The 20455-nt window shown below is 38.7% G+C and overlaps 1 protein-coding gene across 1 annotated transcript; it reads left to right on the forward strand.

Moving 5' to 3' along the window:
• The first annotated feature begins 264 nt into the window (after nucleotides 1–264).
• On the forward strand, nucleotides 265–14572 carry FUS5 (Proteasome component (PCI) domain protein). The gene is made up of 9 exons (XM_087323828.1): nucleotides 265–487; nucleotides 2248–2323; nucleotides 2411–2499; nucleotides 2600–2689; nucleotides 9937–9981; nucleotides 12640–12710; nucleotides 13859–13991; nucleotides 14095–14189; nucleotides 14275–14572. The coding sequence occupies exons 1-9, from the start codon at nucleotides 329–331 to the stop codon at nucleotides 14282–14284; spliced, it is 768 nt and encodes a 255-aa protein (XP_087179954.1). The 5' UTR covers nucleotides 265–328; the 3' UTR covers nucleotides 14285–14572.
• Nucleotides 14573–20455: the final 5883 nt, after the last annotated feature.

The raw sequence follows: 20455 nt of genomic DNA on the forward strand, positions 1-20455 counted from the left end.
TCTGAGTGATGAAACCGAACCGAACCGTTAAAAAAAACCTAAACCTGAACCGATCCGTTTAAACAGTTAAGCCGTTAAAACATCGGTTTAGCGGTTCGGTTCGGTTCAAACCGAACCGTTGCCGATTGATTGTTAAGAGACATATAAATTGGGGGAGGGCTATTTTGGTGAATTTCCAAAACGACAAATATATTAATATTATCATTAATTACAAAGTTGTCTCTTTTGGTTGCACTGAAGAAGAAGAAGAAGAAGAAGCAGAAGAAGAAGAAAAGAGGAGCCAGAAGAAAGAAACTCCATCGCCATCGCCATCGCCATCGCCATCGCCATGGAGATCGAACAGAAGCAGTCCGAGCTTGTGGAGCAGTTCGTAGCGCTCGCCAAGTCCGCACGCGGCCGAGCTGCCGCCGAGATAATCGTTCATGCCACTTCTCATCGCTCCCTTTTCGCCTTCGCAGAGATCCTCGCCATGCCTCACATTCTCGAGGTTAGTTCTTTTGGAGATGAAATGTTTTTTTCTTGTTTTTTTGTTTCTTTTTACCATGATTTCTTGGTTGTCATGCTCTTCTAGAGAGTGTGAGAGAGAGATGACAAGGATGATGATGATAGTTTTATAACGTCGTGGGAAGCCCAGAAACTTGACTTATGGGATCCATAAAGAACATGATCGGAGTCCCCTCTCCTGGTGCAGAGGGTGTGGCAACATGTGGCTCGTTTATTTTTCTTATAGTCACATTTATGCATACGTATGACCATGACCATGACTGTGAACATATACAAATATTTATATGACAATATACAGATATGTGAACGACATATTACATGTATGTGGCTGAGAGATGGGGGCTTGGTTTGTCTGACTCAGAAAAGTTGTTTGAAGTTGGTGCATGTCGTAATTGATGGTGAAAAGCATTGTTGTTGATGCAGAGAGGGAAACTCATGTATCTGGTTCCTTTTTAGTGTGGGATCATGTCTATGTTAGCTAAAGAGCATATGTATGGCTGTGCGTAAAAGAGGCTGGATGACTGTAGCCAAAGCAGTTTTGCGCCAAGTCGGTATGTCAAGTAAGTGATGGTGAGAAGCATTCTCATTGGTGGCATATGTTTCACATTGGATTGTCGGGTGCTCCTTGTCCTCTAGTTCCTAGTTGGTATGGCTGCGAAACCTCCTCATGTTCCTCTCTTGATTGGTATGGCTGCGATGAAAAGTGATTTCTATTCTCTCTTTGAATGGAGTGGCCGCATCTCTTTATGTATGTACTGTACCCAACATGCTGGGTTGTGTGATTGCGGCAATATTACATTTTGCCATTTGAAGCCTATTCTTTTATTTGTCCTCCAGTATTTTCTCAAGGCATGATTCAATGTCCATCATGCATATATCCTCATTGGGTTCCATCCCCTAAACTTCTTGCATCGATTCGTGTTATGAATATTGCTACTAGAGTACTATGCCTAGATTGGTAGACATATTTCCAACTCACAACTTCAAACATTCGCCTGGTGTTTTAGTAAACAAATGATTTTTTTTACTGCTTAGTGGTCTCGTGGCTAATTTTTCTTAGTGCTTTTGAAATATTTGTATTGTTCATAATACAATACACTAACTGTGCAGGACTTGTATGATATAGTAAATGAATAATATGATAATATGCTAGCAGAGACCGCCATGACTATGATATTTATAATGTGATTGTATCGAAATGTATGTTGAGACTTACTTGAGGCACCCACAAAAATCATACACCTGAATGATGGTCTTAGGAACCAGAAATTATAGGCAAATGAATCATGGAACTCTCCAAGAAGTCATTGTAGTAAATTCTATAAAAAAACACTCTGATAAGGATAGGATCATATCAGACCATGCTAAGAACCGTTGCGGAGAGACAAACAAGTTTCTTATTTTCTGTTATTATCATCATTTTGTTTGTTTACACAATTTTTTTGTGTATATGTTATTTACTTTCTGATTTTGATTGACGAAAAATCTCAGGAGTAATTCTACATGAATTCAGTAATCAATGTTGCAAAGATCTTGACAGCGTGCTTGTTAGTTTCTCAAATTTGGTTCTAGATGTACTTTTTGGACGATTTCTTTATTCTATATCTGAAGTCTTCCTTTGAGTAAAGTTTTGGTTTTCTTTTGTTATAGAAGCATCTCTTTCGTTCATAAAATCTTCCATTGATGAAAGTGATATAAAATTTTCCTATTGTTTTGTCCTCATATTTTGGATTTATTCTTCAGCTTCATGGAACAGAACATTCCAACTTTCTGGATTTGTTACGGCTATTTGCCCATGGCACTTGGACTGATTACAAGAGTGAGCAGTTTCCTACTGTTGTGCTATAATCTGGCTAGATACTGACTAGGTAGAGTGCTCACATGATTTTTCTTCTTTATATTGTAGACAATGCTGCTCAACTTCCACCATTGGGAGCTGATCAGAAGTTGAAACTGAAGCAGCTGACTGTTCTTACACTGGCAGAAGCAGCAAAGGTTTTTGTTTTGAATGGAAAATTGGAAATTTATATTTCTGTAATGTAACATCTTAGATAGACATTATGTCACGAATGCTTTTATTATCATCTTGTTACAGGTTTTGCCTTATGAACTCTTGATGAAGCAGCTTGATATTTTGAATGTTCGAGAGCTCGAAGACATGCTAATTAATGATTGCATGTATGCTGTAAGTGATCCCCTTGCCAATAGTTTGGATAGTGCATAAGTTTGAAATGAATCTGAAATTGCATGGTACACCTACCTTAAATTAAAAAAAGAAGCTTGTATGTTATGTGACCACTTTTCAAAACCAAGAAATGTGTGTCCTCACTCTCTTTTATTGATATCCCCATATAATGTACTTCTAAGAAGAAACTTTAATGATTGCACCCCGTTGTTGTCATCATTGGGTTGCTCAGCGGGTGGGAAACTAAGTTTCCCCAAAACAGGATGTAAAGAAATGAGAGTGATTGTATGTAGTGGAAGGACTGTGTGTGTTACACAACAGAGAGAAAAGAGAGAGAGGCCTCTTAACCAAGAAGATTGTATATTATCATCCAACAGTAACAAAGTTACAAAGGGTTGGTTTAAATACCAACTAAACTAGGGCAAGGGCCCTTTCTACTATTTACAAAAGTAGCTTGGTATGTCCATGAGCTAGTGTAAAACCTATTTCTATGGGAAGTTGAGTTCGATTCTCAACACACCCCTTCGAACACAACTTTCGGATATCGAAAAATTGTTTCGGATCGGTCTCCTTGCGTACTCCTTTTCGGTTGCGATCAATCGATCGGTTCATTGTTCTGTTCACTGTTATGTACTCCCCGTCAAGCTCGGCTGGTCGGGAATAGATAGGCCTAGGTTCGACGCGAACTGCCGCAGCTTGTTGATACCCAGGGTTTTCGTGAAAATGTCGGCTACCTGTAGATTCGTGTTGATGTGGTGTAAGTCTATATCTACGGCCTGCACGCGTTCGCGGATGAAGTGGTAGTGCACTTCGACATGCTTAGTCCGCGTGTGGAATACGGGGTTCCGCGCTAGGTAGATACTGCTCATGTTGTCGCAGTATAGACGAATCAAATCCTTGATGGGTACGCCCAAATCCTTTAGTATACGCTTGAGCTATACGGTTCTGTGCTCGACAGTGCGACTGTCGATTGCTTTTTGCTACTCCATGAGATTGCTCCGCTGCCGAGGGAGAAGACGAATCCTGATGTTGACTGTCTATCCGCTTTATAACCTGCCCAGTCCGCGTCTGTGTACCCTTCAATTCGAATTATCGTATTTGACTTGTATCTGATGCCGTAATCCAACGTACCACAGGCGTACCGAAGTACCCTCTTAACGCAATCAAGATGAAGGTTTCATGGATTCTGCATGAATTGGCTAAGTAGGCCGACCGAATAGTTGAGGTTGGGTTGCGTAATGGTTAGGTAGATGAGGCTGCCGATCAATTGGCGATACTGAGTTGGTTCGCACATGGCTGTGCCATAATCGACATCAAGCTTGAGATTACGTTCAAGCGGGGTCGACACAGGTTTGCACTCCATCATCCCGAACTTGTAGAGTAAGTTGAGGACGTAGTGTTGTTGTGAGATCATTATCCCGACTGGTGTCCGAGTTACTTCGATGCCTAAGAAGTAATGGAGCTCGTGCAGGTCTTTCATTTCGAATCTGCCGGAGAGAAGTGTTTTGATGTTGTTCATCTCGGCGAGATCCTTTCCTCCGATGACCAAATCATCCACGTATAGGATGGTGACAATCAGGCTATCTAACTCATTTTGGATGTAGAAAGAATTATCCGATTTTGACATCCGAAATCCGAATTTTGATGAAGATATTGCGTGATCTTTGAATGCCACGCACGCGGTGCTTGTTTGAGGCCGTAGAGTGGCTTCTTGAGTCGGCACACGACATTCGGATGATTGCGTGATTTAAAGCCGGGTGGTTTGATCATGTACACCTCCTCTTCTAATTCGCCTTGAAGAAAGGCGTTCTTGACGTCCATCTGGTGGAGGTGCCACCCTTTTGCTGCTGCGATTGCAATCGTGGTCTGCACAGTTGTCATCTTTGCCACGGGGGCAAATGTTTCTTCGTAGTCAACTCCGTGCGTTTGTGCGTATCCTTTCGCAACGAGCCGTGCTTTGAAGCGATTTATGGAGCCGTCGACATTGTGTTTCATTTTGTAAATCCATCGGCAACCAATTGCCTTCTTGTGCGGAATGTGAGGAACAAAATCCCATGTCTCATTTTTGCATAGGGCTTGCATTTCTTCATTCATCACGTTGACCCATCGCGGATCCTTTATGGCTTTGGAAAGGGTTTCCGGCTCCTGTACTGACGCTACCTTCATCATAAAGGCGTAATGATACGCCATGTACTCGTAGCCGTAACGGCTTACGGGGTTCTCTCGGGTGGACTGGCGTAGCTTTTCGTTCGCGGATACTAAGGCTTTCTTCGCTCCATTTGTCTGGATGTTGAGGCCATCGAACTCACTATCGAGGGAGTGAGTCGATTCGTTGCCGTCGAAGTGACGTCTTCATACTTCGCCATTTTTGCCTTCCCTTTGTCGGCCGAGATGTGCTTTGATCACTCAGAGGTTCTTGTGGTTCACTTATTCGGGTCGTGATTGGGCTTTCATCAAACATGCACGTAAGTCGATCTTCGGCTTCTGCCTCTATTGCAACGTATTTCGGGTCGAGCGGAGTCGGTGTCGAAGTTTTCTCTGGTGCGTACCAGGATGCAAACTCGTCGAAAACGGCATCTCCACTTGTTCGAGCTTTTGGGGTAGATGGATTGAAGCATTTGTACCCCTTTTGTTCGAGTGAGTACCCCACGAGGATACATTTCTCCGACTTCGGGTTGAGCTTTTGTTGCGTATCATCGGGAATATGCACATAAGCGATTGAGCCGAAAATACGAACATGTGATAAGTCCGGCTTCTTACCAAGGAACTTCTCATGGGGGGTTGCGTCGTGTACCCCCGAGGTCGTGCACCTATTCATGAGGTATACGGCCGTGTTCGTCGCTTCTGCCCAGTATGATTTCGGCATGTTCTTCTCGTTCATCATTGCCCGTGCTACCTCTACTATGTGTTGGTTTTGCCGCTCGGCTACGCTGTTTTGCTGAGGTGTGTGACGACATGAAAATTCTCGTCGGATTCCTTCCTTTCAGAGATACGCCGTAAACTCATCTGAAAAATATTCTTTGACTCCATTTGTTTGAAGGCAGCGTACTTGCCGAACCGTATTTTTTCGACTTCGGCCTTGAACCTCTGGAAGTGTTTGAACACTTCCCTCTTCTGTCTCATCGGGTAGATCCAGGTGTGCCGGGAGAAGTCGTCGATGAACGTGACGTAATATCGGCATCTGCCGAGTGTGGCTATTTGGGCTGGTCCGCATACATCTGAATGTATGACATACAGGATCCCTTTGCTCACATTACGCTCTTTTGGGAATGGATGTTTGCGTTGATTTCCAAACTGGCACGCTTCGCATACGCTCGTAATCTCCTTCGCGGTAAAGTTTGGGTTTTCGATTTTGACTCCTTTCGATTGCATGTTCTGAAGCTTTTGGAGATTGATGTAGCCAATTCTCTTGTGCCACAAGTTTAGGTCGGTTTTGACTTTGAGGCCCTTTGCAAACATGGCCGATTTTACCTCGTTCGATTCGAGGACAAACATACGGCCTTCACGACGACTGTGAGCTACTACTCGATCGCCTCTTTCTATAAAGCACCCATCATTGTTGAATCGTACTTGCATTCCTTGTTCGACAATCTGGCTAACCGAGACCAGGTTTTTCGTGATAGTAGGAACATGTAGTACGTTCTTGAGGTAGGTTTGTTTGCCGTCGTTCCCGAATGGGACGCTCCCGATATGCTGTATTGGATGAGTCATGTCATCGCCTGTCTCGACATATCCGGGACGTTCGGGTTTTCGTAATTCTTGAAACCAATCTTCGTGAGATGTCATGTGGTTGGATGCTCCGGAGTCAACAAACCATACATTCTTTGAGGGCGTAGTGCTTGTTTCACCTTGTGTTGCCATTGAGTGCGCTTTGTGCCTCATCATTAACATTCCGCTACGATCGTCATAGTCTGAATTCGATGCGTAATTCGTGAACATTCCGCTACGATCGTTGTAGTTGGAATTCGATGCATAATTTGTGAGCATTCCGCTACGATTGTCGTAGTCGGAAATCGATGCGTAGTTCGTGAACTATTGGCTGGTTGAAGCCGACTCTCGCTTCTTCTTTTGGTTCTCCTCTTCGTAGTGATCGAGTTTTCCGCAGTATCCGCATTTGATTGGGTTATTACGGTTGCTTGGTTTGACGTGATGACTCCCCCTTCTGCCGAACTCTCTGGGATCGTTCCTATCCGCTTGCCATTGGTGGGAGTTACGCTCTTGGGTCTGCTGACCGTGATGGCCTTGTCCGAATCGACCTCTGTTTCCACGGCTGAAATTTCTTCTATCATTCGACTGGGAGTAGAGAGTCTGACCCTCTGGTGGGTTGCTCCTTTGTCGGGTGTGATTTTCCTCGACCAGCAATATTGACTGGAGATCGAAAAAGGTGGGAGGATTCTCTCTTGCGAGGACGACGGACCTTATTGCGCTGAATCGAGGTGCCATGTATGTCCATGAGCTAGTGTGAAACCTATTTCTATGGGAAGTTGAGTTCGATTCTCAACACAGGGAACTACTAAAACACGGGGTAAAATATGTAGAAATATATATTATGAGTCCAAACTATAGCATATATATTGAAACTCTTGTAAACTTCCTTGCTTATTGCCAATTGGTGTTTTCTTGCATGGTTGAAGGATGGAATAGAAGAAACTTTGGAGATTGGGTAAAGAGAATAAGAAATATCAAGGAAAATGCTAAAAAATTGCAAGCAAAGAGCGGCAAGAATGAAGGAGAGGGAGGTTTCATTATAGAATAGAATATATATTTTTAGTGTCCATAGAGAGGCCAATATTGACCCATAGGACCTAAGTACAAAAGTTATCTTGATGTGTGTCTCCTTCCTAAGAAGGGATATTCATACTTCAAAGCACCAAGTCTTGATGTGTGAATAAGGCATACACATATGAGCTCAACCATCTAGGTGTTCTCTTTAGTATGACACTCAAGTCATCACCCCCTCTTAATATATCATCATAGCTTTCACAAATTGCACTATATGCAGGCATGTAAAAAGCAAGTGATATTGATCCTCTACTAGCGCTTCTTTGCGGAACGGGGAAATCGTACACATTGATACATGTTAGAGCCCATGCCGTTATCTGCCTTTCGAACCATTGCTTCCATGCGACTTAGCTCACATGCATTGCGATGTGAGACAGGGCGTTGGGGCACAAGTGATGAGAGTGGTCGGCTATGCACACTTCGCCCTAAACAAGTTCGCGAGTCTGAGTGTCACACTTTGATACAATGCTTTGCCTTTGATCATATTCGACCATGCTTTCCACATCTCTTTGACCGACCCCAATCCTTGCATGAATTCCTCTCACAACCACAATGTGCACTCTCGATTGCAACATTCATTGGTAAAGTTCTTGAACATCGAGAGTTACTACTCACTTTCACACGTATCACGTGAAATGTAATATTTTTGGTCTCATAGGTCATGTTTGACCTCCGAAGACGATAATATAATCTATCTATCTTGCATACCTTATTACATGCTTGTATATTTGGTTGATTTTGATTCCATAATGCAACTTCAATACCTAGGTTGTGTGGTCGAGTGCGGAGGAGTGTTAGGGCTCTACGAGAGTTAATACTCATGCTAATAATGAGGTAAAGTTGAATACGATCAATAGGCCTTCTTGCCTTATATAGAACCCAACATTCATGATTGATGTTTGCAATGTAATATTCTAATTTTGTCCTTCTAACATCTTTCCACTTCTTCCTTAGTGGGTCAATTATTCTTTCCTCAATAACTACATATTTCATAGCATCACTTAAAAGCTCTAGGAGATCTTCCACATCCCATCTTTTAAACCTTTTTTTTATGTCAACTACCCAACCGGATAAGAGAATTTTGCTCGTGTGATTCTTTTTGTAGTTTCCATCCAACATTCCAAGTAAGATGTGGTAATCTATGATTTGTCATATTCTTGACTTTTTTAATGTATCCATCCACTATCTCTATAGGTCGAACGCCTGTTTCCAAGAGCATAACTTGATAGGAGGTGGTAGATTTAACCCCCTATTGTCTCCTTAAAAACATCTTTTGAATATTCTCAATCTCATTCCATGCATTAAGAGAGATAATCTTTCCCCACACTTCTACTCCATAAAGCAAAACTTGTATTACCATGGCATTAAATAACAATAGTTTCACTTCCCCTCCATGAGTAACTCTAGTTGCATTTATTTTCCAACGTATAATAACTTTTCCAACCAGCTTGAAGTCTAGACTCAAAGCATATGCTCCATTTATTTGTGGTAGGTACATCGATACCCAAAACCATCGTTTTGTTTTATGCACACTTACAGTTAGTTCACTACTTTGGCAAAATGTTTCTAATGCTCCAAGTAAACGTTGCATACAATCAACATCATATGAAGTGATCCACATATAAAAGCAATAAGATACCTTGTTGTGTATGTTTTGGGGCATTTAATCATTCTTCTCTTGCAACCCTATTCACCACTTCTTCCAATTATCTATGCTATCTATGCATAAACCAAGGAGTGTAGGTGATAATGGACATCCTTGCTTAACCCCCATGTTACTTAAAAAATGTTCCGAGAAACCATTCTCAGTTTTTAGTTGGCATCCAACTTGCTCATATAATTGTGCAATCGCAACTCGATACTCTTATGGCATGCCAATTTCCACCATTCTATTCCAAAGCTCACTTTCTTCCATAATTACTCTTAATGTAACAAGATGATCGACCATGGAGTGTTTTAGTCTAAAACCTGCATGCCCAAATGCTTTTTTCTTTTGACTTTCAGCCCATGCACTTACCTTTTGCTCCATGATAGCGTTATAAAATTTAACAATAGTTGAGCTCACCATGGTTGTACGATAATTTGGTACTTTATGTATGTAAGATGGAGAGGGGACAAACACTTTAAAACTATTGTCACTAGTTGTGAAACCCATGTCAAATATATAAAGGAATTACAAAAACAAACTGAATATGAATAACCAACTTTGAATCTTATCTTCAATGGATTTGGTTAAATTTATGTTGCCCTAAATGGAGTCAGATCTTTTATATGATTTGTTAAATTAAGTAATATGCACAGTTAAATCATGTGAGTTTCTATATAACATTAGTAGAATGCAAGAAAGAACAATTATGAAATAATTTTTTCTTTTGTGGTAGGGTTGTTTCATTTTATGATTAGATCTTTAGACTCTGCATATTATGACTTATATAATGCTATTGCTTATCTTGTTGCATTTCTAGGGAATAATTAAAGGCAAATTAGATCAACGGCGGCGATGTTTTGAGGTATTTTGAATTCTCTTTCTACATACTCATGTAATTATTTTATTCATTCATTCTGAATTTGTAATTCAAGATCCTGAAGTAAGTGATGCTGGCCTCAAAGCGAGGTTAGATATCTACAAGTGTACCAAAAGTCCCTTTGCACCATGTGCAGCCTAATTCTGAAGTAAACTTTCCCATAGCCTCATAAGGGTGCCCACCATAATGAGCTACAGGAAAGCTCAGCCCACCATAATGAGCTACAGGAGAACTCATGATACTAATAAAACTAGCACAATATGCCTCCAAGTTTGTTTAGATATTCTACCAAAGTCCATGTTTGATCTGATTTCAACTTCTGTTAGTATGTTTAGCGGTGCAATTGCTCACTTTTGTAATTACAGCATTCATTGTGAATTAGGTGTTGCCTGCTTTGCTTTATGAGCCCTTAAAAAATACATAAGCAATCCCGTTTTGAGTGTAAAATAAGTAACCTTCACCAAAGATTATCCAGTTATCCTTTTCTTATGCCCAAACAGGGCTAAATTGAATGCCATCTTCTTGGTTCCCAATTTCTATGATTTGTACTTGGGCTTTCTTTTCCTTGGGGTCTGGTGTCGTTTAGATACACTGTAGTGTCATTATATTTACCAGTAATTTTGTACAATCAAACAGAAACTTTTCCCCTTTGTCTTATGCTGCGAGCATACTCAGGCATTCGGGAAGCATAGATTTTCATACTTGATCAAATGCAATGATTTCTTGGGAGTCAAACTTCTAAGCCAAAACTATGTGTATATTTCTCATCAAAATTCGAAGTTCAATCTTAATTATTTAATTTCTTACTTGCAAGTCTTTGCATGAAGATATACTATCTTTCTCTAAAGTTTTGATACGTTTTCTTATTCTGAAAATGATGTGCATCACATCCTTGTGAAACTAAACAGGAGGTATTTGTGGACCATACCTTAATGCTTCTTAGACATTGAAGCATAATTTCCTAGTTCAATTCTGTATTTGAGGACAACCACACTCTCAACTTGCAAGGATAATCAAACCTTTGGTTCATCCATGAGGATGATTCGAGCAAAGAGATATTTCTTTTAGATCTTCAGGGACATCTTTTTTTGGCAAAGCCAAATACTTGAAGCACGAACATTTTTCTCTCTCATTTAAATTACAGACCTTATTCTACTGTGCATCTTCTACTTTGAACATTTTAATATTTTGTTTCTCCTTTAAGAGAACACACATCATTTGCAACTTGTTTTTAGGTTGGCTGATTGTCAATGCCGTCTTGTTAATCTCGCCATCAAAGTTCACAGTGAGGGGTGCAGTTTGCACATCTATTGTGAGTCAATTCTTTCCATATCACTCAAGGATACAAGTTTAGAATTGAACACTACTCTCTCTTGCAATGAGTACAGCTAACTTAGGCTAGTCGTATGTTGATTTCCTTAACTAGACATTCCATCTAATCACGGCCAAAATCAATTTCTATTTTCCTACTTGGGCAACTAGAGTTGCATTTTGTGTATAACTTTAATATCATTCCTTGCTTTTGCAAGGATATTCCAAATCTGTATTCTTTACACATACTCTTGCAAAGAATCTCTTAAGACTACATATCCCCACCGGACCCTTAAGGATAATTGGCATGCTCTTATCCTTCAATAATCAGATGATCACTTGATAAACAGAAGGGACATGTGGTGGTTCAAGAGTATGCCCAAGAAAACTATGTTATTTGTCTAACTGGGCAAGATACTACTATGCAATTTACATCCCCTGTAGGTTTCAATTGTTGTTCCATCCATGAATGTACATCTCTAAACCTCACAATTGTGTATTGAGAAAATGTGCAAGCTGAAGAAGGGTCTCATTGAGCTTAAACTAGGTCTTGTAGTTATTTAAAGATACAATAATCATTTTGTTTCTCACGGTCTTTAAGAGTCTGAATTGGATTCTACTTTCCATGCATTAAAGGCAGAAAACGTTGTTATAACTGTTATCTTATGTGGATGATAATATAGGGCTAAGATAATTATATTTGTGTAGGAAGAGTTGTCGCTATCTTTTGGCATGGCAGACATAAGTCTACTATACTATTGTCTTGGAAATAAATCTCGTAATCTCAATCACTGTATTTTTGTATCAATTCTCTTCTAGCTAGATTCAATGTGAATGGTAAACTGTAAATGTATGGCACCGTTATCAATCTGGGTCGCAATCTTGTGCAGAATGAATATAATGATGCTGCTGTTGCTGATTTTCATTGTAGAACTTTATTGTATCCTTTTTCACTAGAATAGAGAGTTCATACATTGTTCCATTTTAAAGAAATTTTATCATAAATGCTACTTATATTGCAACAATTCCTTATTTGTATTTTAATCTTTAAGCTAATTAGATCTCTCGATAGTCTTACAGCCATGTGGCAGTTCTTGATGCAAGTGTCATGCATGGTTATAGTGGTTTTCACTGTCTGCGACTTGTGTTCAATTGTTATCATTTATGTCAATTAAAACTCAATTCTTCCCTCTGCATATTGGGGAAATCTATGTAACTTTGATAATGTTATTCGCCTATTTTAATTTTGTATCTTACCTAACCTAAAAGTTTATTTTCTTGAAGGCACATGTAGTGTGAATCTTTATATTGTTTTTGTTTGTTATTATTCAGGTTCACTTTGCAGCTGGAAGAGATCTGAGACCTGGACAACTTGACAGGATGATACAAACATTGGCAAATTGGCAAGTATAGAAAAGACTATACTTTTTTCTAAAGTATGTTTAGAAGTAGAGGAGCTTAGTAGAGTTAGGCTCTGTTATGGAAGGTTGACAGGGGCTTCATTTTCGTTTTACGTTTGAAGGTGCGTATTACATCAATGTCTTGTTAGACATATGGATTAGGATGTATACTTTTCCTTCTAGTGCACTCCATCTTTTTGTAGCAATGGATCTTATCGACTCCATCACATGATCATGCATGTAATAATTGTATAGAAAGGTAGTAGAGGTAGTATTGTTTTTATTGACAAAGGAAACCACATCCATGTACCAAACAGGGGGTTTGAGAGTAATGCATGATGAATGGAGGGACTACTCAACTAAATAGTTATTGCATGAAGGGTGTGAATTTTGAGACCTGTGCCATTCCTTAACATTGTGTTCATCATGGATTATCTCATACAATGAACCAAATGAAGATGTAGAGATTGTGTCACATAGAGTGCACTTATTAAGCCAAGATAGCCAGTCACATAGAGTAGTCTTTTCATGTGGATAGGCTATCAGACATCCTGAGTTTAAGGTTAATATGTACCTGAGAAACTGGTGTTTAGAATACTTTCTTTCAAGATGGAAATCAAGCACACTGTACTCTATCAAAAGAAAGATATCATTAATCACATGTTACGACCATGAGATGCATGATTGTGTTGTTGCTTTAGAGACAGCGGGAAGCTATCTGCGTAAATTTGTTTGGGACCACACTGTTGTCGAGCAATCTTCCTCGAAAACTTCTGGCAATAGCTAATGGATTAAATAAACTTCCTTTCCATGAATTATGTCATCTTCTTAAATTAATTTGAGAAACTAACAAAATGACCTCAATAGCAATAATAATAACAATCTGCCTTGGTAACTTCGATCAATAGCTAAGGGATTTGGTGCTCTACTCCACATGGTGTACATGTTTTGGTTTTGGGAGTATGGTGGTCTTATTTACCTGATTTTTGTTTAAAGATGTGATATGTGATGTGTTTTGTCTTGATGTATTGAGTGTTGTGGGATTTCTACATATTTCATAAAAAATTGTTAGTCCAGTGTTTCTTCATTAAGCTAGTTTGCAAGAATAAAAAGTAATTTTCGCCTTACTAAGACAAGGATGTTCTGGACAGCTTGAATACTTCAGATAATCTTCTCATAAGCATTCAAGAAAAGATCAAGTGGGCTGACAAAATGAATGACATCTCATCAAAGCACAAAAAGGAGGTGGAAGAAAAAGCAGAGGAGGTGCGAAAAACCATAAAGGTATAAAGCATTCATTTGTGATATCCTATAATAAGAAATAGTAGTATGTGGCAGTTTATTTGTTATGCTTGTTGCTGGTTTCTCATTTCAATCTATACAATAGGCTGAGATGGATTTACGAGGCCAACAAGATGTGAGTTTTGCTGATGAAGGTGCACTTGTGATGGACTACGAAGAAGATAGAGTTCGGCCCAAGAGGTGCTGATAATTCTTGTTTTCTTGTATGTTAGTAGGTATTGCTTCTTATTCTTACCTTCACTCATTTTCATTTTCAATTTACCAGAAGGCGTTAGGGCGCTTGACATATATGTTTACCGGCCTTTTTAATGCAATTTCACATGCCAAAGAAATGGATTTTTTAAGAAGTCAATGGAGGCAACGTGTATACATTGGTGATGGTGATAACAAGTTTTGTGCTTTCTGGATGGCTGCAAGAATACATAGAATCCATACATGATTGGAGTTGTAACATTATAATTTGAATTACTGTGGACTTTGTGAGCCAATGGGCAGATTCGGTTGTTATGTGGATGTGGATGTAAGTTCTTGTGTAGGGGATAAAAACAATTTTGGTATCTAAATTGGCTTGACTGGTGCATTGGATATACACATCAAAGAACCTCCCTTACGAGCTGATCTTATACACCCTTTTAATGTGGATGTTGATTTAAGTTCATAAAGAGGGAGTGAAACATTTTTCATATTTCGATTGCGTTCTTGGATACAATCCTTTAAGATCTATTACATGGTTTTCCATGTTTAATTTTCTATTAATATTGTGAGGTGAAAACCCACAAAAATTAAAGAGAAAGGAATTGTCGATTGGACACTAAAGTGCTTACAGACGCTCAAATGATTGAGAAGTCTTTTAGGCACCACAGAATAAAGAGACTATGATGTAGAGATTGTTTGAGAGATTGCTAGAAGAAGCCAACTGCCAGCAGTTGGTTTTGACCAAAACTTAATGGAGTTTACTGGTTTTCAGGGAAAGTTGCTTAAATATGCCTATATTGTATGTCATTCATATTATAGTGTGGCCAGTGGTTATTAGGGAAACTCTATGCAAGTATTCGGAACATTCAGAACTCAGAAATTATTTATCTATAAACATTCTAATTCGGATAATCTTCCCATAAAACATTCAAGAAAAGATCAAGTGGTTCCCAAGATGATTGACATCTCATCCATGCACAAAGAGGATAAACTTTCTAATTCAGATAACCTTCCCATAAAACATTCAAGAAAAGATCAAGTGGGTTGACAAGATGAGTGATATCTCATCAAAGCACAAAAAGGAGGTTGAAAAGGCAAACGAGCTGTGAGAAACTGTTAAGGTATCTTGTAATAAGAAATAATAGTATGTGGTGGTTTATGTAGTATGCTTGTTGATGGGTTTATCAATCATGGAATATGTGGACAACCTGTGCCATAAATAGTTGAAGTCAATTCATTTTCTCCAATAAAAATCCTTGGCAATCAGGTAGGATCATTGAATAAAGGTTAGCATACATCTATGGGCACTTAAGGCATATCAAAATTGCCAATTGACCCACCAATTTCTTGAGGTGAAAAACGGAACTTAAACCCTTGAAAAGAAATGCAAAAGTTTCATTGATTTAAGCTTTAAGAAAGGAATCAACATTCATTTATCCAATCACAAACCAAAGTTTGCTTTATGATAGAGGACATGGAAAAGATAGTTATATCAGGCATGTGACGAATGACCTTGATCCCTATGCTTGGTCACATACGTATTTTCTAATGAGATGGATGTTGCAATAAAGCGCAACACACTTTTCCAAAATTTACTCCTACTTGCCATGTTATTTGGTTTGTGAGAGGTGCATGCCATAGGAAAAAATACTATAGAATGGTAACATTACTATATATACACAAACCATTCATTTAACCAACTTATAATCTCTATTCACATCAAACTTTTAGGAAATACTATAGAATGGTAGCATTACGATATATACACAAAGCATTCATTTAACCAACTTCTAATCTCTATTCACATCAAACTTTTAGAAAAACTATAGAATGGTATTGGTCCCCCATACTATAGAATGGTAACATTACTATATATACACAAACCATTCATTTAACCAACTTCTAATCTCGTTTCACATTGAACTTTTAGGAAATACATCACGCTATTGTACTTAAATGCTTAGGTGGCAAGGATCAATCAACCTATTCAATTCACATAGCTAGATTTTCAATTGTAGTGGTTTTGTAAATTTCTTCTCTAAACCTTCTAGGGGTATAATATACCACGATCTATTGTTTGAAACTAGATTTTCGATTGCATTGTTGTTAATTGCCATTGGTATGACAATCTCAATGTTTCAGATCTTGGTAGTGATAATGTGATCCTATAGAGTTGAACCTATGTACAATTCCAATGAAAGAACATCAAAGAACAAGTGAGTGTTGATAGTGTTTCCCCTCCCGAAAAAAAACACTACTTCACATTAGTTTGCAAATGAAGTACATCAAAGTTCAACCATATTCAGCAGAACTCACACTTCTCCACACAAAACTAATCATAATCCGCACTCCGTCATTTACAACAAAAGTATCCCACCGACTCTTTTTACATGGTAACTTACTTGTACCGTAACTATACATATTTACATTTCCTGTCCACTAATGGAAGCCATTGGCAGAAACAACCATCTCGGTCCTTCGTCGTTCCATTTAGGCCTTGTCGATGATTTTACCGTCATAGGAGAACCACCCCATTTCAACAGAAACTTTGACTGAGCCCTTTCTACTTCATCCGAGTTCCCTTCAATCGAGTCATATTGTTTGCACAACCAAGATACCAGCTCGAACCAAATGTTTAGCAACACTTCACCACTTGGGAGCTTTCGTTGCTGAAAAACAAACATAAATAGCCTGGTCCAAATGTGCCATATCGATAAGTATGCCACCAACATCCATATCTCTTAAAAAACACCAGAGTTTGTGCTAGGTTTCAGTCCAACACATTGGAACACGCTGCCACCCTACACTATAAATCCATGACCTGTGGGTTTAATTGTTCCACCCAGCCTTCCCTTGTTAGCTTCAAACCCTGTAAGGACCCCCATAGAACTCTCCCATTCACACCGCATGCTGCCACTATGCTGAGACTTCTACCCCAAATGTTGATCGCCTTTGCACAATTCCAAAAACAATGAGGTATCGATTCCAAAGATTGTCCACATAACTTACAACCAGCCTCCCCACCACGACACCTCATCCACTCCCCTACAAGTATCGCCTTATGGCTAAGAAGCCAGAACCAAACCTTTATTTTTTATGGCATATCCAACGCCCATAGTCTCCTCCAAAACAATTTCAACAAGTCAACTGATATGCCTTTATCCCTCCAACTATTGCAAGTCTGAGCAGCGCCCACTGATTTGGAGCCAATGGTTTGCCTTCCTAGCTTATTACTATACTCAAAAAACCCCTCCAGTTTGTTCGTTCCCGGTTTCTGTCACCATACCTCTAATGGATCCCACTCCAAATCACACATGGGCTTGTTGTCAAATAGCCATAGTTTACAATCATTATCCAGCTTCCCTGGGTTCGGGACCCACGTTCACTTGCCACTTCTTACCTTCCAACACTGCCACCCGCATTGCCAACCACAGGCCATTGTCAGACAAAGCACTTAGGTTTCCCCACAAGCGATACTCATTAGATGGGCACTTGTCACAGATAATTTGTCCATCACCCTCACCTACAAACCACCCAGACCAAACCCCCTCTTCCTCGTTCAACCTTTCTAGACCATCAACAGATTTATCTATCAGTTGGGTCACCTTTTCTAGACGTGTTAATGCCTCTCATGCAAGAATCAAACTATTTGTAACTTGAACCTAATATTTCTTAGTAGTGCAATCATTCATGTTGAAATCGAGAAGTTAACACTTTGCCCTTCATAATGAGATAAATATTGAAGACAAGTCTCTTTTGTTATGTTAGAAGATAAACATTGTGAGATTTCCTAGATTGATGTAGTAGTGTGCCCACATTGTGGAGCTAAATGTGAAAAAAGTGAAGTTTAAATGTCAACAATTAATTTATTAGCAATATGATGACATACATAGACATGGTATTTATTAAAGCTCTACGAGATCCTATGGACTTCATGTGATATTTTATTGATGACAAATGTCACACAATTAAGATGAATGCTTGCCTTTCATTAGCCTATATTGCTCAAAACGTAAAGTGAAAGACATTGCATTACACAAATCAGATCCATGTCTCGACTTGTAAGTGACTAAGATGAGCAAGTAAAGAGAAGGATCAACATCTTTAATTGAAAGCCATCATGTGAATGTTACTACAATCATGTTTTTTGAGCTTTCTTTTTAGTTGATTTGTATATGGTTGATTATTAATAAAACAAATATAGTGATCATTGTAAATACATGTGATAATTTCATACTTTTACTAAGTAACATTTTATGACGAGAATTTAAATGGAGATTGGATCTAGGCATATTAGGATAAAATAATGCCCTTTCGGCTGGACCATGTGGTCACCTAAAGGTGGCTTATTCACCACATGCCAGACACACTCCATTCCATTTTGGTAGGTATTTACATGAGATAGCTGGATTTGGTTGTGGGTGTATGTTGACCTCTTTACAAGTTGGAGTATGTAGCTGTGCAGACATTCTACCAACCTACGCGTTGTATACACACTTATATATTGTGGCAACACCTAAAATAAGAAGCATTCATGATTAAATAATGACTTGAATTGACGAATTTGAAATTATGCAATTATTTATATGCCTTGGATTGACACCTAGTGATTTTTTGTTGGCTCATTTTAGGCTCCCATAAATGATTTATTTTTGTTGGCGTAGGTAGAAGCTATGTTCAATATGGATATGTGGACTGGGTTGTTAGAACTCTACATATTTTTGGAAGATTTGTTCACTCCTTGACTTTCATCCTCATTAGATTTACACCCAATTGATGTTGTAAAAGACTCCTTACCCTACACTACATCGTCAGCCCTTTCCTCTATGCATAGCTTGTGGAAACACTTAGAGGAGTTCATTTTACAACTAAGATTTGTAATTGTGACCATGTATCCCACTTCCATCAATGTTTAAATGACTCCTCATACTTAACCTTGACACCCTCATAGATCATATCTCATATTGAAACTTCATGTGCTTCCCACGCTTACACAAATAGATGAGTTTTTATGTGCATGTGATCCATACTTGAAATATTATTGGTCCACTCATTACATGGACACATATCCTAACATTGTAATGCTGAGAAAAATTTCTCATTGCACACTCTCATGACGTATTTAAACGATGAAATCCACTTACGTAGACACTAGAACATCTTGATGGTTGTAATATGCAAATTTGAAGTCATATAAATTCCTACATTGATATATATGCTAGTAGGGCAAACAAATGACCTAATTAGTGCTTAATCATTACTCAAAAATGCCATTTTTGCATGGTGTTGTGTTTAGGCAATGGGCCTGATCGCGAAGGCTAACTAATAGTTGAAGTTGATAGCAAAAAATGATGTTGTAAGTGACCAAGGAAGTTGCTTGTACAAGTAACTAGCATAAATTTCTACAAAAACATTTAAACAAGGTATCAAGGTATGGATAATAATCAACATAGTTAAAGAAAATGACGATATTATATAAATCCTAAGACCAATATGTGCATGCATGTGTGTACACATGTGTCTGTGTGTATTGGGGGGGGGGGGTGGTTGTTGGGTATCCTCGAGGCAATTTGCACATGTATGAGTTACTTTGTATATTAACATGGGGGCCTTGTGAGCCTGATCCTTGGTTGGATCAGAGTTTGTCCATCCTCCTTCCCTCTCTGTCTCTTTTTCATTGGTTTGGAAACTTTAATAATGTTATCCCAACTTTAACGAATTCCAAAATGTCAAATAAGTTTCTCACGATTGTAATTTGTAAGGGTTTATATTTCTTTTCATCCATTCACGACTCTTAACAATGTGACCATCACCATTGGATGCCATTATTTCGATAACCAACCATCCTACTTGTTGAATGCTTAAGGCATTTTTTAACATACTTATCAACTTGAAAACCGTTGTGTGGTGTGGATCATGTTTTTTGTTTGGATGCATCTTCATATCCTTTGTTTTTGTCATCTTCTTTATCATCTTTCATATATAAATAAAGAAATAGGTTTGAACTCACTAATTTGTGAATGAGCTCAATCATGTGATCAAATTATTTCTTAATGACATTGGATATAGTTTTATATTAATATAGAGGTGCTATGCATTCTCATTGTATTACTGAGTGATTATGGACATGACCCACCATCCATTTTTAAACAATCAACGATATATTGTATCTGAAAGAGAACTAAAAGTAACTTTTACTATAACAAATATTGACAATAGATTGTATCTCAAAGAGAACTAAAAGTAATTTA

The sequence above is a fragment of the Azolla caroliniana genome, unplaced genomic scaffold, assembly GCF_043228905.1.
Source record: "Azolla caroliniana isolate FFs.n. ecotype wild unplaced genomic scaffold, voAzoCaro1.0.p SCAF_8, whole genome shotgun sequence".
Classification (NCBI taxonomy): domain Eukaryota; kingdom Viridiplantae; phylum Streptophyta; class Polypodiopsida; order Salviniales; family Salviniaceae; genus Azolla; species Azolla caroliniana.